The 22,637-nt window shown below is 42.7% G+C and overlaps 2 protein-coding genes across 4 annotated transcripts; both read left to right on the top strand.

Moving 5' to 3' along the window:
• Positions 1-5,271: 5,271 nt before the first annotated feature.
• LOC106583068 (prefoldin subunit 5) lies at positions 5,272-8,337 on the top strand. 2 transcript variants are annotated; one of them, XM_014166851.2, is made up of 6 exons: positions 5,272-5,412; positions 6,098-6,200; positions 6,386-6,417; positions 7,035-7,109; positions 7,539-7,644; positions 7,773-8,337. In XM_014166851.2, the coding sequence occupies exons 1-6, from the start codon at positions 5,347-5,349 to the stop codon at positions 7,850-7,852; spliced, it is 462 nt and encodes a 153-aa protein (XP_014022326.1). In that variant the 5' UTR covers positions 5,272-5,346; the 3' UTR covers positions 7,853-8,337. The 2 variants fall into 2 exon arrangements, with proteins under 2 accessions (XP_014022326.1, XP_014022327.1); XM_014166852.2 differs by lacking the exon at positions 7,035-7,109.
• A 4,560-nt stretch (positions 8,338-12,897) lies between these two features.
• mep50 (Methylosome protein 50) lies at positions 12,898-22,295 on the top strand. Of its 2 annotated transcripts, XM_014166834.2 has the most exons (11): positions 12,898-13,334; positions 13,875-14,060; positions 14,250-14,388; positions 19,453-19,502; positions 19,628-19,698; positions 19,878-19,935; positions 20,490-20,558; positions 20,642-20,750; positions 20,834-20,902; positions 21,043-21,242; positions 22,108-22,295. In XM_014166834.2, exons 1-10 carry the CDS (start codon positions 13,226-13,228, stop codon positions 21,197-21,199), a joined length of 1,017 nt encoding a protein of 338 aa, XP_014022309.1. In that variant the 5' UTR covers positions 12,898-13,225; the 3' UTR covers positions 21,200-21,242; positions 22,108-22,295.
• The last annotated feature ends 342 nt before the right edge of the window (positions 22,296-22,637 follow it).

Raw genomic sequence — 22,637 nt, 5'->3', positions numbered from 1 at the left:
CAGTAGGGATGACCAGGAGTTTTCTCTTTAAGTGTGTGAATTAGACAATTTTCAGGTCCTGCTAAGCATTCAAAATGTAATGAGTACTTTTCAGTGTCAGGGAAAAAGTATGGAGTAGAAAGTACATTCTTTTCTTTAGGAATGTAGTGGAGTAAAAGTAAAAGTAGTCAAAATATAAATAGTAAAGTAAAGGACAGATACCCCAAAAAACGACTTAAGTAGTACTTTAAAGTATATTTACTTAAGTACTTTACACCACTGTCACTCATACAGGAGTAATAAAGTCCTAGTGTACTACTTTTGTGAGAGAAAAAAATATATATATTCTATTCTCAGGGGGTGCTGCAGCACCCTCAGCACCCCTACTTCCTGTGGTTATGTGGGCGACACCATCCTGCTGTTCCGGCTGGAAAGGGGCTCAGCTCCCATCATTCCTTCGACATCCCTATGGCCCAACGAGAGGTAGGGGAAGGCTCCCCAGAGGTACACGCCAGAGGTGGGACCAAGTCACTATTATTTGAGTCACAAACAAGTCTCAAGTCACAAGGTCAGAGTCTGAAGTCGAACAGATCAAGTCTCGAGTCACAAGGTCAGAGTCTGAAGTCGAACAGATCAAGTCTTGAGTCACAAGGTCAGAGTCTGAAGTCGAACAGATCAAGTCTCGAGCCACAAGGTCAGAGTCAAGTCGAACAGATCAGGTCTCGAGTCAAGTCCAAGTTATGCATTCTAAGAGCAAGTCGAGTCACAAGTTTTTTCAAGTCAAGTCTCAAGTTGAGTAAAAAACATCTATACATGCAATGGCTTGTTCAACTACAAATTGACACCGTGGGACTATAAGGTTCTGACATTTATGTAAAATTCATTAGTCACATTTAATAGATTTTAGACAAAAATTATTGTAAAAGAATCTGCATAAACCCACTTGACTTGAGCCTACATGTCGCCTGCATTAACTTTACAAAAAATATTGTGATCAAAGGTCATGAAGTTTTGGCTACAGTCGACTGCAGTTGTTCTTCACCAACTTTATCCTGCAGCCATCGCCTGCTTGTCGGAGTCTCTATTGTCAACCAATCATTAGGGTGTTTTTGTTTGAAACAGGAACCAACTTTGACGCAATTCATGTATACAGTTGATATGTACGAATTAATGTGATATTTGAGGCTTTCTCTCCCACCATTTGATTGTACAATGTATACACGTATATTTACAGTTTGTGAGTGTGTGATATGGGGGTTGGAGACATGTTTATTTCAACATTATAAAGAACAACTTTTATAAACAATGGCAACACTGCCATGTTGCACTGAGCATTGCTGTTGGAAAACCACATCAGTGTCTGAGTTTTGGCTGTCACAGATATACCACCCCCGACTTCACCCCTCGGCTTTCATCTAGTCAGTTGCTTTTGCCTTACCACTCAAACAAGCCCCTTCTCACTGCGCTAGCTCACTCAACCTGTGTTGATTGACAGTTTGCTGGTCCAATCAGAGGGAAGAGTGTATGTTTTACTTGCAAAACATTTTCCCAACTTCTGTTTGTAGCGTCCGAACCGTTTGAGCTACAAACTAATATGACCCCACTATGGAAAGGGGAGACTCTCACAAACACGATGGTGTTCTCCGTCTGGCTCTACAACCCCCACAACTATTATGGGGCTTGTCTGAAGGTACCGGTTTAAAAAAATATGGACAGGTGGAGGTAGTTTTGTGCCAACAAAAAAAGGGGTTCAATGGGTCCAAAAAACATAAATATTTCCAGAGCTTTCTTATATCTCCTAGATATAGGACAGACATTTCAAAACCTTATTCTTTATGGGGACTGTTTTTCCATTTATGAATGTGTTATTCAATGCGTTTCTTTGGGCTATAGTATTAAAGGCCAAATTCAATATTTTATCAAATATTTGTTTATGTACCTACAGGGGTCCTAGAATTCTAAATCAAATAGCTAAATCATCCATGGTATGATCATCTTAAAACAATTCCATATGTTAGCTTAGTAGAGCCCACCCCCCAAAGGCTTAGACTTTGAGATGAATTATCTCTCTTCTCTGTCTCTCTCTCTAAACCTTTAATAGTTTTCTCAACCTTGGTTGCTACTTGTGAGTGACCTCTGTCTTTCCTTTGTATCACCAGCACCCTATCAGCTGGCTGGTGCAGGAGATGGCTAGTGTTCTGAAGGAGCAGAAGGCTGTGAGCTGTGTGTCAGAGAAGGCCAAGTGGTGGGACAGGAGAAGGGCCCTGAACACACAGATGGAGGTAAGACTCACTCAGACTGGTGGGAAGGGAAGTACATCTGGGGTTGGTTGAAAAGGGATAAAGTAAAATGAGAGGGGTTCTGTTGCTGAATGAAGCATATTAATTCAAAAACGTATGTTGAAGGAATGCTTATACTCTCGGTAAGATTGGTGGGTAGGTAAGAGGTGGGTAAGAGAAATAATGTACAGTAGACGCAAAAAGGTGTGGTATTGATTACTACATATCTCTTTGTGGATTACGGTGATGATGAGATCATTTTGGTATGTCCCTAAATATCCTTTTAAACTCTCTCTATCTCTCTCCTCAGAGGCTGCTGGAGGAGATGGAGGGGTTACTGGGCTGCTGGAGGAGATGGAGGGGTTACTGGGCTGCTGGCGGTGGCTCCTCCTACCCCTGACCGGTGTCCCTGAGCTGTCTGTCCAGGTCAAACGCCTTCAGAAGACTCTCACTGCCTGGGGGGCACTGACCTCAGAGGAGATGCTCAAGGTGCTTCTACATGCCTTATAGTGTACTGTATATCATAGATATCACATTTATCTCTAAAACCCTTTTTACATCCACGGTTGTTACAAAGTGCTTTCACAGTAAGCAAGCCAAGACAAGCAAAAACAGAGGCACATTGGCTAGGAAAAACTTAAATAACTGTTATTTAATCCTGTGTGTTCCAGGCTGTGCTGTCTGCCTCTCCTCTGCTCTCCCAGTCCCAGCTGCAGTGGTTTGCCCAGGGAGTGTGTGGAGCAGGGGAAGGAGTGTTTGGACCTTCTGCAGACAACTGCGGTTGTACTGGCAGAGAGGCCCGAGTCCACAAGGACACGTGGTACTCATCTTGGACAGGATGGGAGTCTCTCACACTTGCACCCTACACTCAAATCGACTCTAATGTGCAAGATCAACGTACAAAGCGGAATGATGCACTTTCTTTGTGTAGAGGAGAGTTGAGGAAAGTCTACCGTGGCATGAACACATTGCCTATGAGTGTGACTGCTGTGATAACGCCCAGTGAAATATTTGTCTTGTCCTATCTTGCAGTACCTCCAGAAGCTGCTATGGGAGAGCATCTCCTGCCTCAGGCCTCGCTCTGTCACCCACATGCCCTCTCTACACTCACTGCTTGGCCACTGTGCTCTAAGAGAGGTCAAACCGCACACACACACGTCTCTCTCTTTCTCTTCTGGCCCTCAGTCTGACCGGGAATCTCCTGAATGGAGGTGTGGAGCCCAAGCAGGTGTTCTACGTGCTCAACCTTGATGACAACTTGTAGTTCACCAGGTGAGTACAGTCCCAACAGCACTGTTTCAGGGGGCTTTATTTGTCTGCCTTATCTGTGTCCTTTAGAATTTGATGAATCCCTCTCCTGCTCAGCATCCCTCTCTCTCTCTCTCTCTCTCTCTCTCTATCTCTCTCTCTCTCTCTTTGTGTGTGGGGTGGCTCCTGACCCAGATCTACTGCAGGAGGCTGTGACTGCCAAAGACCTCTACATGTTAGGGAGAAGTGTATGACAGCAGTGATGTCAATAGTTTGCCTTACTACACACACACTGTCAAATGTTGTTTAACATGAAGCTTGACATTCTCTCATGACTTGTATCATGCTAGATGTTAGATGCTTTGAATTGGTGTCAGAATTCAACCGTTCTTACTTAAAGCTGGAATCCTTAATGGTGAAACTGCTATAAAACAACAACAAAGAAGTTACTGCAAACACTGTTTTTTTCCCCCTCGGACATCATTGCACACACGATAGATGAGCAGAATATGTAGTGATTAAGGCAGCCCCCTGCACCTCTCTGATTCAGAGGGGTTGGGTTAAATGCGGAAGACACATTTCAGTTGAATACATTCAGTTGGACAACTGACTAGGTTTTCCCTTTTTCTTACTTTTTTCTTTTACTTCCAGGTTCTGTCTTATAATCTTTTTAATGGGCTTGACGATTATGTATTCAAATTTGTGAAAATGCGGTCATTTAAGATACTGTATATCAAATTATATTTGTATTTTGGATGAATTTACTTCTGCCAGAGGCCTTTTACGGTTCCTGGACTGGCAGAGGATCCTGAAAGAGATGAGAGATGTTTCTATGCTCTTTGGCTGGCAGTATCATCCTCAACTACCTCATGGCTGGCTGGGAAGACTGACACACACAGACCTATAAAGATCAAGAGAAAAAACAGGCTTTCATCATTTTTTTCAGAAATCATTGCAAAGGAGGGCATTTCCTGTATTCTGTTTTACTGCCATACACTGACCCCAAACAATCCTAGATTAACTTGCCTGTCTGTGTGTGATTTTGCCTGTCTGTGTGTGATTTTGACATGTAGCCCATTGGTTCTGGGGAGCCTGTGGGATGTGATTGACCGAGACATTTACAGCTTCACCAAGGCCCTGCTGGAGTCCTGGCTGTCTGCAGGTCCCGGGGCTCCACTCCTAGACCACATGGGGCGGCAAGTAGCCTAGTGGTTAGAGCATTGGACCAGTAACCGAAAGATTGCTAGATTGAATCCCCGACCTGACAAGGTAAAAATCTGTTGTTCTGCCCCGAACAAGGCAGTTAACCCCCTGTTCCTAGGCCATCATTGTAAATAAGAATTTGTTCTTCACTGACTTGCCTAGTTAAATGAAAACATGGCCCTGTCCCACCAGGCCTCAAGCACCCGTGGTCTACGGACTCCCCTCCCCCCTGCGATAGGATGAAAGGCCATCCCCAAACACACAAACTTTAATGAATTTAGTAACGCCACTGATCCCCAAAACATGAATTGGAGGATGTGATTTTAGACTTGCTTGTGTGTATTATCTGCTAAGGCTGCCTTCTTAAATGTAAACAATGTTGTATCCTTTGATTTTCATTTTTTAAATGCTAGTGAAATGTGTACATAAATGTATTAATAAATGCTTGACAATAAAAATGCAGTATATTTGCCAAATAATCCTTGCACTTTGGTGTAGAAAGGAATTGGGGGCAGTATATCCCTCAGTAGGGGGCAGTATATCACTACTTCTGCACCTTCGCAGTGAAAAGGGCGTTTTCTCAAACTGGAAATACGTTAGTCAGAAGTGTCAATCTGATTTGTCTCACATTTTCAACATGGCGGTAAATCTGACAGAGCTTTCTCTTCCTCAGTTGGAGGGACTAAAGACTCAATTTGAGCAGGTAACAGAGGGATCTTGAATCTCGGTTGGAAGTCATTCTGGGGCCATTATTTTCTACTGTTTGCTTGTGCCAGCCCAGCTGATTAGCCAGTCATGCCATCTGAGTAACTAACGTTAGCAGAAGATTCAGATCCTACCACTACGTTTGTTTACACCGAGATGTATTGGGTTTGCAACGCAATTATGGTTACGAGGCAGTGTCTACACTTGACAGTTCATGCAGCTTTTGTATTCTGATAATGGAGTTCTAATCATGGAATTCTGAACAGGGCATGCGTCTACAGTACACCTACATTTTAAATGTCTACTCTGTCCGGATTCCCTGTTTCACGCGCAATGCATTCTGCAACCTGGAACAGGCTAAATCTAATAAAACAACAACTTGATGGCAGTAGCCAACTACTGTAGTTAACAAACCAACTAACCTCTAAATTGCTAGTTCACGTGACCATCCGTTTGTACTGTAAAATAAATTGAACGCTCACAAATAACTAATGACCCTGTGTTTATGAACTTGGATATCGACTTTGACACTTAAGCATGATTTTGCGGCTCATTCGATGCCAATGCAATATATTTGGGCCAGGTAAACTTAGTTCTTTACCTCATGAATGAAAATACTGCAGCTAATGTGTCTGGTATCCGTCTAAGTTGCATCACTTGAGTCTTACTTTAATTTTTTGCAGGAGGCAGAGTTGTTGACCTCCTCTATATGTCAGCTCAAAGTTGTCCAGATTAAATATGTAGAAGCTAAGGACAGTTTGAGTGTCCTCAGCAAAAACAATGCAGGTGAGTTGCTCGAACTACACTGTTAATGCATCCTATGTTTTGTTCAGTTTTTGTTTTGTATGGAAGTTTTTACAGATACTAAAATACATTTATTGAAATGATCTTTTATGAAGATCTCACCCCACATTGGTGTTTGTAAGTATTACACATCAATTGATAATTTACATTTGACCTTTTTCTTTTAGGAGAAGTATTGCTGGTGCCCCTCACAAGCTCTGTATCCTTATGTTACTGATTGGAGATGCCTATATATGTTGGGGGTTTATTTTGTACTTTTGCCTACTGAAAGCCTCCTAGTCTTCAAACATACAAGCAAACTCATTTTTCTCACATTCAACACACTTGATTACTCTACTTTGAGATTGATTGAAGGTGCATTGTTAAATACAGTATTTAAAACATGAAAATGACTCCACAGCACCTTCTCTGCCATTTTATATTGTAGCAACCTTAACCCAATACCTAACGACCTCATCAAAAGGTTCAGACCTTTTGGTGTAACAGTTGAGGTGTCCCGGTCAGGGCTACCCCCGAATTCGCTACATTGGTATCAGAAGTGGGATGGTGCCTGTGAGGCAATCGGAGAAGCGTGTACAAGTGAAGGACTTAGTATAGAGAATAGTGAGGACATATTCTCTCGTAAGAAAGGGGGTAATGTAGCGACCTTAACCCAACAATTATAATACCTCGTCAAGAGGTTCGGACCTCTTGGCGTAACGGTTAAGGTGTTTGCTTGACAGTCACTGGACCGGAGTTCGCTACAATATCTTCAGTATGCATTTCTTAATAGTGTTGGAAGTTTTCTGTTGTCCTTTTAACATCACTTGCTATTAGATGTACATCCCTGGAACACTTAATGACGTGGAACATGTCTTAGTGGATGTGGGGACAGGATACTACATTGAAAAGGTGGGCAGAAAAGTAATTGATAACAAATTGCTAATACCCTTCATTGTACAGTTGACGCATAAGTTCACTTTGGGTAAGTAATCTGTTTTCCAGTCCCAATTAGGTTTTTTTATTTTAACCTTGCCCAGCCGGAGCAATAATATCTTCTAATTTCGTGTACGCTGACATGACCCAATCTTTTGCATTCATCAGGGTCGTGTTCATGAAGGCACGCTGTAGCAATGGAAAAAGGAAAACAAGACACATTCTGAAAAATCGTTCCACTTGTTTTTTTTACTTTTTGTTTTGTTCAGGGAACCCAGGAGTCATTTGACTATATTTTGTTAAACTCTGCTGTTCCATATACATTTATTTGCTTGTTAGTACAATTGTTTGGAAATCTGTCTGCATAATATGAGTTTGTAAGCCTCATTTGAAATATCTCTGCAGAATGTTGATGGCACAAAAGAGTTTTTCAAGCGCAAAATAGAGTTCCTCACCAAGCAGATAGAGAAGGTTCAACCGGCTCTGCAGGAGAAACATGGCATGAAACAAGGTAACACACACAAATACAAATGTTTGTCATATTTGTAATACAAGTATTTCACTTAAACGCAATAGAACTTCACTTGTAGTTTATTTTGCTCATCCCTTCCTATCTGTGTTTTTTGTTCTGTCTTCTAGCTGTAATTGAGGTGATGAATATTAAGATCCAACAGCTTCAGAGTCAACAGGCTTCACAGTTGGGGACCACTGAAGCCTAACCCGGTGAAGATGAACCAGTCTGCTTGGGTTCTTCATGATGGGGATTTAGAGTTACTGAAAACAAATTCTGCATGAACTGTTAATTGGTTGATCTAAGGTAAAAGTGAACGAAAGACAAGAATGTACTACAAATGTGTGCCAACAGTACAATGGTGAAGGGCAGCCAAGTTAGTGTTTTAACAAACACTCCTTGAAAATTCGAGTCTTACCTGGATTCAGTGTATGTTCAGGAGCCAGATTGCTATAGCAATGTTGAATTTGACTAAAATAAGCTTATCTTGTCACCCTCAGATTATCATTTGTGATGACATGAAATCTGCAACAGATGTTTTGAATGGAGAACATGTTAGTGCCCTCATATTACACTGTTTGTCTTTCAGATTTTGCTCAATGACTGTTTTACTGAAACATGAAACATTGTATATTTTCCATTTTGTTCAAATCCACAGATCAAAAATAAAATTAAAACTACCATAAAACAGTCCCAACGTACAGGCTAAAACAGTCTATGGCTAAAACTGCCTGTTGTCACTAGTTACCACAGCCACAAAGTCATAATTATGGCTAAACCTGCCTATTTCTATTATTTCTTTAAATCTGATTTTAAAAGGTCCAATGCAGCTGTTTTTATCTTGATATCAAATAATTTCGGGGGGAAAATTAAGTACCACCTTACTGTGATTGTTTTTCAATTAAATGGTCAAGCAGAAACAAAAAGACCTTAGCAAAGAGCAATTTCGCAAGCAAGAAATTAGCTAAGACTGTCAGGGTGTGGTCTTTGTGGGGAGAAGAAAACTAGCTGTTATTGGCAGAGATGTTTGGAACTCTTTCTTATTGGTCTAAAATAATTTACCGCCTGGTGCCAAAACGCCATCCCACCACAACCGGCTGAAATTTCAGGCGGCCTTTTCAAACAGCTCTTACATTAAAAGGGCATTATATTGTGAAAAAGATATTACAATTTCCAACCTCCATAGTGTGGAAGTGTGTGTGTGTGTATATATATATATTACAGTGAAATCATGTTTGACTGCACTGGGCCTTAAACCTAACTATCACTACACTGCTAACCTTATGCCTAACCTTTTAAAATTAAGACCAAATAGCTATTTTGACTTTGTGGCTGTGACAACAAAAACCTCCAGCTGTGTGGAGCCAGGAAGTGGAAGTATGCAGTCCACTTTCGGGTTTCTGTTTCAAAAGTGCAGTATACGTAAACCTTGGCAACAGTCCAAACTCAAAAGTAGACAGCCCCAAACCCTCAGCTCTTGAATTACGTTTTACATTGTCGCATCCGAGTGTACCTTAAATGTCCCTTGCCCAAGCGAGGGAGAGTGATGATCAGAGATGCAACGTCCTTGGTGGAAATCTTGAAATTGAGCTTAAAAACAACCAACCTAAAGCTATTAAGTACCTAGCAAGCTAACGTAACTAGCTAGCACTCCTGTCAGGTAGCTAGCTAGCTACAGTTACAGTTATAACTGGCTAGTTTGGACATTTATACCAATACATTTCAGAATTCCCAAAAATATGTGCATGAAGCTAGCTATGTTTGATAGGCTCCTCGCTACAAGACTAAGCCAATTTGCCAACGCAAATCAATTTCATCTATCTATACATAAACACACACAGTACCAGTCAAAAGTTTGGACACACCTACTCATTCCAGGGTTTTTCTTTATTTTACTATTTTCTACATTGTAGAATAATAGTGAAGACATCAAAACTATGACAACACATATGGAATCATGTAGTAACTAAAGTGTTAATTCAAAATATATTTCAGATTCTTCAAATAGCCACGATTTGCCTTGATGACAGCTTTGCACACTCTTGACATTCTCTCAACCAGCTTCATGAGGTAGTCACCTGGAATGCATTTCAATTAACAGGTGTGCCTTAAGTTAATTGGTGGAATGTCTTTCCTTAATGCGTCTGAGCCAATCAATGGCGTTGTGACAAGGTAGGGGTGGTATACAGAAGATGGTCTTTTACCAAATAGGGCTAAATCCATATTATAGCAAGAACAGCTCAAATAAGCAAAGAGAAATGACAGTCCATCATCATGAAGGTCAGCCAATCCAGAAAATTCTCAAGAACTTTGAAAGTTTCTTCAAGCGGTATGATGAAACTGGCTCTCATGAGGACCGCCACAGGAAAGGAAGACCCAGAGTTACCTCTGCTGCAGAGGATAAGTTCATTAGTAACCAGCCTCGGAAATTGTCAATTAACTGCACCTCAGATTGCAGCCCAAATAAATGCTTCACAGAGTTCAAGGAACAGACACATCTCAACATCAACTGTTCAGAGGAGACTGTGTGAATCAGGCCTTCATGGTCGAATTGCTGCAAAGAAATCACATCTAAAGGTCACCAATAATAAGAAGACTTGCTTGGGCCAAGAAACACAAGCAATGGACATTAGACCCCGGTGGAAATCTGTCCTTTGGTCTGATGAGTCCAAATGTTCGATTTTTGGTTCCAACCGCCGTGTCTTTGTGAGACGCAGAGTAGGTGAATGGATGTTCTCCGCATGTTCGGTTCCCACCGTGAAGCATGGATGTGGTGGTGCTTTGCTGGTGACACTGATATATTTAGAATTCAAGGCACACTTAACCAGCATGGCTACCACAGCATTCTGCAGTGATACGCCATCCCATCTGTTTTGCACTTAGTCCCACTATCATTTGTTTTTCAACAGGACAATGACCCAAAACACACCTCCAGGCTGTGGAAGGGCTATTTGACTAAGAAGGGGGGTGACGGAGTTCTGCCTCCCCCCGACCTCAACCCAATTGAGATGGTTTGGGATGAGTTGGACCGCAGAGTGAAGGAAAAGCAGCCAACAATTGCTCAGCATATGTGGGAACTCCTTCAAGATTGTTGGAAAAGCATTCCAGGTGACTACCTCATGAAGCTGGTTGAGAGAATGCCAAGAGTGTGCAAAGCTGTCAATCAAGGCAAAGGGTGGTTACTTTGAATCTCAAACATAAAATATACTTTGAAGTGTTGAACACTTTTTTTGGTTACTACATGATTCCATATGTGTTGTTTCATAGTTGATGTCTTCACAAGTATTCTAAAATGTAGAAAATTGTCAAAATGAATAAATAACCCTTGAATGAGTAGGTGTGTCCAAACTTTTGACTGGTACTGTATATTTTTAAGCAAGCTAGCGTCATAATTTTGACTGACATGCCGAAATGTTCATTTAAATTTGACACTTCGTGGCCACCAGAGTATGAGAAGGCTTCCCGAGTGGCGCAGCAGTCTAAGGGACTGAATCGCAGTGCTAGAGGTGTCACTGCAGACCCTGGTTCAATCCCAGGCTGTATCACAACCGGCCGTGATTGGGAGTACCATAGGGCGGCGAACAATTGGCCCAGTGTCGTCTGGGTTAGGGGAGGGTTTGGCCAGGGTAGGCTGTCATTGTAAATAAGAATTTACCTCGTTGTGTAGTTAAATAAAGGTAAAACATAAAATAGAATGACACGTGACTACAGTTTGCATTGAATTGTAGGTCATATCAACCCCACAAGTGATCAAAGTTCTTCACTCACTCCCTCAAACAAAATCGGGGGCCAAGGGGGCAACAGTCGTGAATTGGACTGGCACTTAAGATGGCAATCAAACTGCATCTGGTTGCAACAGGGATTCCCCCAAAGTGGCTAGTGTAAGGGCTGAGGAGATTCAAATAAAGTGCCTGGACTGCAGCCCTTGTACCTCAGTTGTATAAACAGAGGATGAGGAGAAGTGAGAGGGGTAACGCCACAGAATTTTCACTGGATATATAAATGTGAAGCATCCGTTTGGTGTTTCCACTCACTACCAAATATGGTGATGAGAGGAAGCCCAGTGGCTGGCAGTGTGAGAAGCGAGATGGATTTTGGCCGACATTCTGCAAATTTTCTCATCGATGAAACATTTGATCTCCATACAGTTTTCTGTATTCCAAAACTAGAATCTGTAACAGACTGCCAAAGTTTAGGAGTGCAAGGGCAAATTTAGTTGTTGCACACGTGCAGTTCAGAAGTAAGCGTTCCCCAACGGAAATATGTAAATACATTCTAGAACGTGCCAATAGGATGTCATTAGCTCATCCTAGCCTCTGCCCACCTTGCTTATTCTGCCCACTATGATTAATTTGCTCCCATTGGAAACGACAGGCTCTGCTTTATCTTGGGTTATTTATACAAATATTGTACAACTGGCAAAAAAATTCTAAACATTTTTTGGGTCAAATTAACGGCAATTTTCATTTTGGGGGATTTTAGTTAATCCTAACTATTTTCCTAACCTTAACCAAAAAAAAAGCTTGATCCATCCTAGCCATGACCGTGTAACTGCGCCCCAAATCTCTCTTCTCCAGCAGGTGGAGTTTTGTATTTTTTTCGCTCACCGAGCAAGGAGTATAGAAGTCAATGAGTTTCGAATTTGGTTAACATTAAATGGAATGGCATATTTGATCGAATAGAAGTTTCGTAATGCTTCGGTTGTTACAAGTGTACTCATGTAAAGTAGAACACGTGACATCCCGGCGGCTTTGGGGGGGAAAAGCACTTTACAGCTGAGTTGTGCCTTTTGTCCACATACCTATCTACCTTCTCATTGGCTAGAATTGTCCCTCTTGATCTTGCCTCCTTCCGACTGTCTTCCATTTTAAGACTTCTCTTCTCATTGCTAGAGCGGCCACTTCAGTATCTGGTCAATATAATGATAATATGTGGTATAAATGTAGGAGTATACAATCTCACTATGTCAGTATTAGAAAACACCCGATTCGACTACAATCACCCCATTAAAAGGTAGAAAAGGATGGGATAAGAATCCCAGCTGGAAATGAATGGGAGAAACGTATAATGCTCTGCCCAGCAGACTGTCGACCAATTGCGTTCACGTTGTCATGTTGCGTCACGCGGTTGCTAAACTACATCTTAAAAGTCAGGGTATGAGTCGAGAAACCAGCCTATTTCCTTGAAGTACGGTATGTCACGAGTTGAAAGCTATACCATACTACAGAGAACAAGTTAATTAACTCACATCTCTGAAAATAATTGTAATGTTGTACTTCATGCTCATGTTGGGTTTTTGAGCAATCGTCCTCCTTGAGGGAGTGTTCTTATCCAGAATCGCCCAGAATGCATCGCGCGGCCCATTGACGGTGATTGGGGGATGTACACGATGGAGTTCTTTGGCTGTTTGCAAGTTCATTCATTTCTGGCGTGAACGATGGAGTACTAGAACGTAAATCTAAATCAAGTATTTTCTTAATCCGTGGTTTCTCGAGTAGCTAGCTAAGTTTATTACATTTATTGTACAAATAAATATTATTTGTATTGCAAACACTAGCTTGAGTGAATCAGAGTTGCCTGGATGAAAAGTACAGTAAATGCCAATATGATAAAGCAAAACGGATGGAACATACCCCCAAATGCCCCCGCGTGTATGGAGAAGCATTTGGACTCCGTGCAGTACAGGGGAGGTAAGCGAAGTCACAGCTAGTGTGTGGTGCAGCCTTGTGTGATAGTTAGCTTCCAGACACATGGCTATTAGAAAGGGCTAGCTAACTACCAGCACAGCACGTGTTGTCGCGGAATAAAGTGTTCACTTGTGGACGTGTAAATCAGCCACTCAGACAAAAGTCATAACCCATCGAACTTACATCATTAACAGCAAAAACACACAGTAAAGTCATGTATGTTCTATGGTAAAGTTTACTGTACCACACTTTATCAAGCTAATGTAGCTGGCAAGCTACTGTAGCTAACTTGTCATTTTGAAGAGAATGATAATTGATATTTCTATAGCGCTTTTCATAACAATCTCAAAGCGCTTCAATGGTACGTTACTATTTCCTCTAACGTTATCATATTGCTAGCTAGCTAACGTTGGACATAATCTAACAATTATAGCTGGCTAGCTATGCTAAATAACCTGCCACCTTAACCTATGGCACTTCAGCACAGACAGAAGACCACATATGATTGAGCTATTGACATTTTTCTATTTTTTTCCCCCATAGATGGCACCCTGTTGCTGGGGGCCTCCAGTCTGACAGGCAGGTGCTGGCAGGGCTCCATCTGGGTCTACAGTGATCCCAAGCAGTCTCCCAACGAGGGCTTCTGCAAGGCTGGTGTCCAGACAGAGGCAGGCATCACAGAGGCAAAGTGGGTTTCAGAGAGGGGTGTCCTAGTTGCATCTGACTCTGGTAAGTAGGAATGACAGTAATCATTACTAAATGCATATCATATTCTGCTCTAAATAAGGCTGGTGTACAGTGAGGGAAATATAGTTGTTAAAAGTACAATGATTACATTTTAATTCAGGCCGATATCATCTGGATTATTTGCGAGCTGTACAAAAGTGTGGATGCAATGTGGTTTGACTGTTGTTGTAGGTGCTGTTGAGCTGTGGGAGCTAGCAGAGGATGAGAGTCTGCTGGTGAATCGGTTCGCCAAACTCGAGCATGATCACATCGTTACCAGCGTGAGCCCTGCTGGGTCAAGCCACGCCATCAGCGGCAGTATGGACAACCGGTCAGTAGGGGGCAGTCTCTATTTGTGTGTCTCATTCAGAGTATGTGAGCGAGGAGCGGAGTGTGACCAATTTGACTGAAGCGTTATGCGATATTCCCAAAGGCTGGAGCGTCGGCCTTCTCGCCCACTTGTAATTTCAATCCAGTAAACTCTCACTTCACGAGCACGGGGCATTCCTGGCCAAGCATGCATTTGTAGTTTACTTGTGTGCCGCGATAGCCCCTTGCTTTAGCTACTTACATGGAGTTCACTTAATATTTTCATAAAGAAACTGATAAAACACGGGTGCAAAATCAAGGTGAGTAACAGATGAGGACCAAGCGCAAGAGGGAGTGCAGTGATAGTGTCCAACTATTAAATCAAATTTTAATGGTCAAATGTATATTTAGCAGATGTTATTGCGGGTGTAGTGAAATACTTGTTCCTATTTCCAACAGTGCAGTAATATCATAACAATACACACATCTAAAGTAAAATATATATAAATATTAGGACAAGCAATGTCGGAGTGGCATTGACTAAAATACAGTAGAATATAATGCAGTATATACATATGAAATTAGTAAAGCAGTATGTAAACATTTATTAAAGTGACCAGTGATTCCATGTCTATGTATATAAGGCAGCAGCTTATAAGGTGCAGGGTTGAGTAACTGGGTGGTAGCCGTCTAGTGATGGCTATTTAAGTCTGCTGGCCTTGCGATAGAAGCTGTTTTTCAGTCTCTCTGTCCCAGCTTTGATGCGGCTGTACTGACCTCGCCTTCTAGGTGGTAGCGGGGTGAACAGGCCGAGGCTCGGTGGTTGATGTCCTTGATGATCATTTTGGCCTTCCTATGACATCAGGTGCTGTAGGTGTCCTGGAGGGCAAGCAGTGTCGCCCGTCCCCCCCCCCGGTGATGCATTGTGCAGACTGCACCACCCTCTGGAGAGTCATGCGGTTGCGGCAGGTGCAGTTGCCGTTCCAGGCGGTCATACAGCCCGACAGGATGCTCTCAATTGTGCATCTGTAAAAGTTTGTGGTTCTTAGTGGCCAAGACACATTTCTTCAGCCTCCTGAGGTTGAAGAGACGCTGTTGCGCCTTCACCACACTGTCTGCGTGGATGGACCATTTCAGATTGTCGATGTGTACGCTGAGGAACTTGAAGCTTTTCACCTTCTCCAATGTGGTCCTGACAGTGGATATGGGTGTGCTCTCTCTGCTGTTTCCTGAAGTCCACGATCAGCTCCTTTGTTTTGTTGACGTTGAGTGAGAGGTTATTTAACTGGCACCACTCTCCCAGGGCCCTCACCTCTTCCTGTAGGCTCTTATCATTGTAGGTAATAAGGCTTATAACTATTGTTATCTACAAACTTGATGATTGAGTTGGAGGCATGCGTGGCCACAGTCATGGGTGATTAGGGAGTACAGGAGGGGGCTGAGCACACACCCTTGTGGGGCCCCTGTGTTGAGGATCAGCGAAGTGGTGTTGTATCCTGCCTTGACCACCTGGGGGTGGCCCGTCAGGAAGTCCTTGACCCAGTTGCACAGGGTGGGGTTCAGACCCAGGGCCCCAAGCTTAATGATGAGCTTGGAGGGTACTATGCTGTTGAAGGCTTAGCTAAAGTCAATGAACAGCATTCTTACATGGGTATCCCTCTTGTCCAGATGGGATAGGGCAGTGTGATGGCGATTGCATCGTCTGGATCTGTTGGGGCGGTGTGCAAATTAAGATGTAAGGTAGAGGTGATATGATCCTTAACTAGCCTCTCAAGGCATTTCATGATGACAGAAGTGAGTGCTACGGGGCGATAGTCATTTAGGTCAGTTACCTTGCTTTCTTGGGTACAGGAACGGTGGACATCTTGAAGCAAGTGGGGACAGCAGACTGGGATAGGGAGAGATTGAAAGTGCATCCTCTGAGGATGCGGCTAGGGATGCCGCATGGGCCTGCAGCCTCGCGAGGGTTAGCATGTTTAAATGTCTTACTCACGTCGGCCATGGAGAACCAGAGTACACAGTCCTTGAGTGTGGGCCGTGTCGGTTGCAATATGTTGTCCTCAAAGCGGGCGACGGTGTTTAGCTTGTGCTGGAGCAAGTCGTCGGTGTCCGACGTAGCTGGTTTTCCCTTTGTAATCCATGATTGTCTGAGGACCCTGCCACATATGAGCCATTGAATTGCGACTCCACTCCCTCTACTGACGTTTTGCCTGTTTGATTGCCTTACGGAGGGAATAACTACACTGTTTGTATTCAACCATATTCCCAGTCACCTTGCCGTGGTTAAATGCAGTGGTTTCGTGCTTTCAGTTTTGCACAAATGCTGCTATCTATCCAGGTTTTAATAGTCAGTGGGAACAACATCCACTATACGCTGGATGTTGAGAACCCAACTGGCTGTATGGACAGGGACAGTATATTTGGCGAGATCATGGTTCCGTGAAACAGTATGTTAGTCCCTGATGTCTCTCTGGAAGGAAATCCTTGCCCTGAGCTCGTCTGCTTTAATGTCCAGAAACTCCAGAGTACAGGCCATGCTCATTCCTTCAACGATCAACGCAAATCCGACCATCACCCCTGGTGAGAGACAACTGCGACTCGTCAGTGAAGAGCACTTTTTGCCAGTCCTGTCTGGTCCAGCCACGGTGGGTTTGTGCCCATAGGCGGTGTTGTTGCCGGTGATGTCTGGTGAGGACCTGCCTTACAACAGGCCCACAAGCCCTCAATCCAACCTCTCTCAGCCTATTGTGGACAGTCTGAGCACTGATGGAGGGATTGTGCGTTCCTGGTCTAACTCGGGCAGTTGTTGTTGCCATTCTGTACCTGTCCCGCAGATGTGATGTTCGGATGTTGTTACACGTGGTCTGCCACTGCGAGGACGATCAGCTGTCCGTCCTGTAAGATGCCTAAGACAACGCTACAGGGAGACATTGCAATTTATTGCCCTGGCCACATCTACAGTCCTCATGCCTCCTTGCAGCATGCCTAAGGCACGTTCACGCAGATGAGCAGGGACCCTGGGCGTCTTTCTTTTGGTGTTTTTCAGAGTCAGTAGAAAGGCCTCCTAAGTTTTCATAACTGTGACCTTAATTTACTACCGTCTAAGCTGGTAGTGTCTTAACGACCGTTCCACAGCTGCATGTTCAATAATTTATGGTTCATTGAACAAGCATGGGAAACGGTGTTTAAACCCTTTACAATGAAGATCTGTGAAGTTATTTGGATTATCTTTGAAAGACAGGGTCCAGGGTTTCTTTTTTTGCTGAGTTTGTGTGTTACCACTGTTCAAAAGTTTGGGATCACTTAGGAATGTCCTTGTTTTTGAAAGAAAAGCTAATGTTTTTGACCATTAAAATAACAAATTGATCAGAAATAGTGTAGACATTGCTAATGTTGTAAATTACTATTGTAGCTGGAAACGGCTGATATATATATATATATTTTTTTGTGGAATATCTACATACAGTAGGCGTACAGAGGCCCATTATCAACAACCATCACTCCTGTGTTCCAGTGGCACGGTGTTAGCTAATCCAAGTTTATAATTTTAAAAGGATAATTGACCATTAAAAACCCATTTTGCAATTATGTTAGCACAGCTGAAAACTGTTGTGCTGACTAAAGAAGTAATAAAACTGGCCTTCTTTAGACTAGTTGAGTATCTGGAGCATCAGCATTTGTGGGTTCGATTACAGGCTTAAAATGGCCAGAAACAAAGAACTATCTTCTGAAACTCGTCAGTCTATTTTTGTTCTGAGAAATTAGAAATTGCCAAAAAACTGAAGATCACGTACAACGCTGTATACTACTCCCTTCACAGAACAGCGCAAACTGGCTCTAACCAGATAGAAAGAGTTGGAGGCCCCAGGGCACAACTGAGCAAGATGACAAGTACATTTAGTGTCTAGTTTGAGAAACTGATGCCTCACAAGTCCTCAACTGGCAGCTTCATTAAATAGTACCTGCAAAACATCAGTCTCAAGGTCAACAGTGAAGAGGTGACTCAGATGCTGGCCTTCTCGGCAGAAAAGAAAAGGTCACGTATGTATGCAAACAATAGGCCATAATTGATTTTGGCCCAATAGGCCTGGCATATTCCCACTTTCGAAGACCTTTTCTGTTATGATTGGGTTATTTTGCCTGAAAACCTTTTAGGGCAAACTATAGAAAAATGAAACTTGCCTGTCAAGAGTGGCCAAAAGGGTGTTTAGCATCCCCAGTGGCTCTGCAAGTGTCGAGGATATTCTCTGCTGCTGGCCGGCTCTCCAGACACCATCGGATGAGCCTGAAGCCCCAAACTGGCCAAACTCGTGTTTCTAAAAATGACTTTTTTTTTGTTGTTTAATTTGTATTTCAAGTCAGTCACAGCCTATATGTGCTGTTTATAGACTAATGATTTAATACAACAAAATGTTTCAATGCTGAGCACTTTGTCCCTACCAGCCTATTGTGTCACACTCTCAAATGCTTCACAATTTATTCCTTTGAAGGCTATAACCTTGAAATAATTAAAATATAGCCTAAATTAATTTTCGTTCCTTAGGCTCCCTGTCTGGCTCCTGACATATTTTGTATTTATTTTCTGTTTAGTATGACATGTATCCTATTTGAAATGAGCGCTTCTTACGTTCACCTTTTCATGTTTATTAAAATACTTTTCATTAATCATATGGTTTGTGTTCAATACTTCAAAACCAAATGGCAGGTCCAATAAATTGGTGTTGGTTCAATTGTGATTTTAATGAATGGATCAAATTTGGGGCAGCAGTTTGTTTTCCTGTGAGCGAGGAGTGGTTGGAAAGGTGGAGCGCCTGAGCGGTGGGCAAGCAACGCTCGAGTGATGAGCGGGATTTCACACCGTTCAACTCTGATCACATACTCTGGTCTCATGCAAATCTTGTATTTTGGATTAATGGCATGACAGAGCTAGGCCCTCGGTGTAACTGGCCTGGCTGTGAGTCTATTTTGACAGCTGCAGGTAATAGGAGTGTTGTAGCTTGGTTTGCGTTTCCTGGTGAAGATATCATTTTAATGCTCTCATAGGCCTAAGTCTTGCTCAGTTCTTTCTCTTTTCTACCTGCTGCAGAATCAAAGTCTGGGACCTTATTCAGGGGGAAGTGGTCAGCACATATAATGGTAAGGAAACTACCTCATCTCTGTATTTTGAGCTGCACTATGTCTTAACTGGTGAACATGTCAGTGGCATTTTCTCATGTTTCTATAGCTTGTCTATTTAACTGGATCGGTCACCTGTTCCACAGCTCACTCGAAGCCAGTCACTTGTGTGTCCTGCAATCCATCCGATGACTCCCTCTTCCTCTCATGTGGCCAGGTAAGAGCCAAGACTAGAGGGTTGTCTGTTTTAATCGGTTCAGTTTGGAATGTGGCTTTTCTATTGTGTGCTATGAAATATGCCGCTAGATACAGTAGGTTGTAACTTACTGAAAGGAGAACCTTGTAACTGTATGAAACGTGTTAATGTACCGTCTCTCTCCATTCCCCTTCCCTCAGGATGGTCGTCTGTTGCTTTGGGACAGGAGGAAACCCACCAAACCAGCCTCTAGATTAGGTGAATAGAACCCGTCTGAACTGCAGTCAGCTAGGCAGCAGGATTTTCACGGGCCTGATATGCATAGTCTTCTGTTGCCAATGGATTGACAGTGACATTTTATCTTGGCTTGTCAGTGGTTCATGGTTTTTAAGGTAGCCTTTGATTCTGTTGTCGAAGTGTATATCCTTGAGTAACCCAATCTTATGAATTGTGATAACTGCAAGTCGGGTCACTGCAGTAGGAACTCAGAACAACGTGTTGTTGAAAAACAGGGTTGTTTGGAAAATGGTTTAATTTTCCTAATTTATTTATTAAGCAAACTTTTCCAGTGACCCTAATAATTTAAATAATTGTGTGTTGGGACAATTCTGTGTGTTTTGTAAATATCCACTTCAAAAGTATCTAGACTTCTGCAGCACACCAATTACCCATTTGCTGTGTTCAAAGTGCACATGCAATACATGTAAATAGTGGAAATCAAAAACATGTACATGGTCAGGCGTGCCCAACCATGTTGTCCAGTGCATGTTGGTGATTTACCAGCTGACTTTGGAGATTTTATCTTGTCTCAGACGTAGAGCCCAGCTGTTGTCCTACATCAGTAGCCTGGCATCCCCACCACAGGACCACAATCGCCTACGGTAAGAACCAGTGCTACATTTCCCATGATTGATCTGCCAGGCTTTAATGATATGTTTATTGATAATGGTGTGTGTTGTTTTAGGTGATGAGCTGGGACGAGTGACTCTGAAGGACTTTCAGGGAACGGAGCCTGGCCAGACACAGAGCACCCACAGCCGCAGGGTCTCCGGCCTAGCCTTCTCATCACACAGGTAAAACACCAACTCACACATCTACACCAGTCAATGGTTTGTCAGACTAAACTAACACAATGATCTCTTACCTTCCAACACAGTGCCCCCTTGCTTGCCTCAATCAGTGATGACTGCACTGTTGCTGTGATGAACTCCGAGCTTAAGGAAACGTAAGTGTCTATGTATGGGCTGTTTACAATTGCTCCCTAGTTCATCCTTTGGCTTGTTAACTCAAGAGCTATGAAATAAAATGGTGGAAAGGTATTTGTACCCAGTCTCTTAAACGTGTGGCTCTACTGCTCCACTCTAGGTTGAGAGACAAGAGGCACCAGGACTTTGTTCGGGGTGTCTGCTGGGCACCTGGCGGTTCTGACACACTGACCACCGTGGGCTGGGACCACCAGGTCATCCACCACGTCATGGGACAGGATGGACCCGCCGCTGGATACTCCACGTCCCCACTGTAGACCCACCACCCAGCCTGGGTCAGGAGATGGAGGAGTTGTAAAAGTATGGTTTTGTGGGGGGAGAATTTGAGGGGTTGGCATGAGGGTAGAAATTGTCAACAGCAGAGCAGTATTAAGATGGTTTTCCTAGTCTAAGTACCCCTGGCCATGGTAGGTTATCTTTCCAACTGATTTGTTAAATCATGTGTGAAGGTAGTCGGCGATAAAGTAAATCGGGATGTTTTTCGTAACAACTGAGTGAATCGAGAGGCTACACATTTCTGCTGTTTTGGTCCAGCAGTGATCATGTTGTAGCAGCATGAAGAGCACATGTGCCTACATTTGAGGAGTGTAATCTTGCGTTGCATATTTTCTGTTCGTGGCAACGTCATATGCTGAGTCTGTTTTAAGGTGAATGTTAACCACTTATTGGACATCACCTTTGTTTTGCAGTTTGTAGGGAAATGAACAGAGATGGATTGGTGTCCAGTTATCATGAGGGGTACTTTTAGACTTGGGTTTGGGAATGCGGCCAAAGGCAATGGTAATCTTTAATCTAATGAACCCATCTGATCACGCTTATACTCCAGTGAGTCCAACCCCATGTAACCTTTGTTTACCCACCCTGGGGGTGCTGTATTATGTGGCATGTAAGCCAGTCTGAGAAGTGGGAGCCACTGGCTCATTGGATAGCAAGATTGTGGGTTAATTGGACTCAATTAAATCATGGCTCATCCAAGCATTCTGAAATCACACTAGACTAGAATGACCTTGTTCAAGTTGTAACCATAATCAATACCATAGGTAATTTGTTTTCTAAATTAATTAATAATTTCTGTACATTTGAAAAGTCCTTAACTTCACTACATGGCTTATTTGTACCAATGTGATTCCATGTTCTTCCCCCCTTGGCACTTTCTTTTGTTTAGATGGTCTCGTCTCTCATGTGTGCCAGAAACAGGAAGCACAGTGAACGGTTTTCATCCACACAAGGCTGCTCCTTGGATTGTATGTACAGTACATGTCTGGTGTTGCTTTTTGGAAGTCCGAGCAGTGCTACTTAACTGACTTAATCTACTTGTTTTTCCATCCTTGAATAAAGTATGTCTGAATACTGTATAGTCATGAGTTGCTTTTGGTTTCCCAAGCACTTGAATGTTACTGAACTTTTAGTCCTCTGTAGGAAATTATTCTCAAACAATTTGGTAGAAACAAATTAATTTGTATCTTTACTACATTTGAATATCACAGGTAAAATAACAATACAAAGGAGTGGCCTGTGCCCTGACCTTTGCACTTGTATATTTGGCATAATTCAATGTTTAAAACCCAGAAATCCAGGGAAGGCAATCCAGGGTAATTATAGTTTGTTTCTGAATGTGGTGGCTTTTGTGCCAAATCATTCTAAAAGGACTTGGAATATGCCAAAGCTACCAAGAATCAGATGGTCATGTCAATT

Source organism: Salmo salar, chromosome ssa22 (genome assembly GCF_905237065.1).
Source record: "Salmo salar chromosome ssa22, Ssal_v3.1, whole genome shotgun sequence".
In the NCBI taxonomy this organism is placed as follows: Eukaryota; Metazoa; Chordata; class Actinopteri; order Salmoniformes; family Salmonidae; genus Salmo; species Salmo salar.
Note: the sequence above shows the minus strand (reverse complement) of the source record. Positions and strands in the feature narration are given on the sequence as shown.

Bases quoted from the DNA above. Each gene is read 5' to 3' on its own strand.
- mep50 (XM_014166834.2), top strand. From the start codon at position 13,226: ATGAAAAGTACAGTAAATGCCAATATGATAAAGCAAAACGGATGGAAC. The intron at 19,936-20,489 runs GTGAATAGAACC...ATCTTGTCTCAG, and splicing joins CAAACCAGCCTCTAGATTAG to ACGTAGAGCCCAGCTGTTGT. The intron at 20,751-20,833 runs GTAAAACACCAA...CTTCCAACACAG, and splicing joins CTAGCCTTCTCATCACACAG to TGCCCCCTTGCTTGCCTCAA.
- LOC106583068 (XM_014166851.2), top strand. From the start codon at position 5,347: ATGGCGGTAAATCTGACAGAGCTTTCTCTTCCTCAGTTGGAGGGACTA. The intron at 6,418-7,034 runs GTATCCTTATGT...ACTTGCTATTAG, and splicing joins TGGTGCCCCTCACAAGCTCT to ATGTACATCCCTGGAACACT. The intron at 7,110-7,538 runs GTGGGCAGAAAA...ATATCTCTGCAG, and splicing joins CAGGATACTACATTGAAAAG to AATGTTGATGGCACAAAAGA.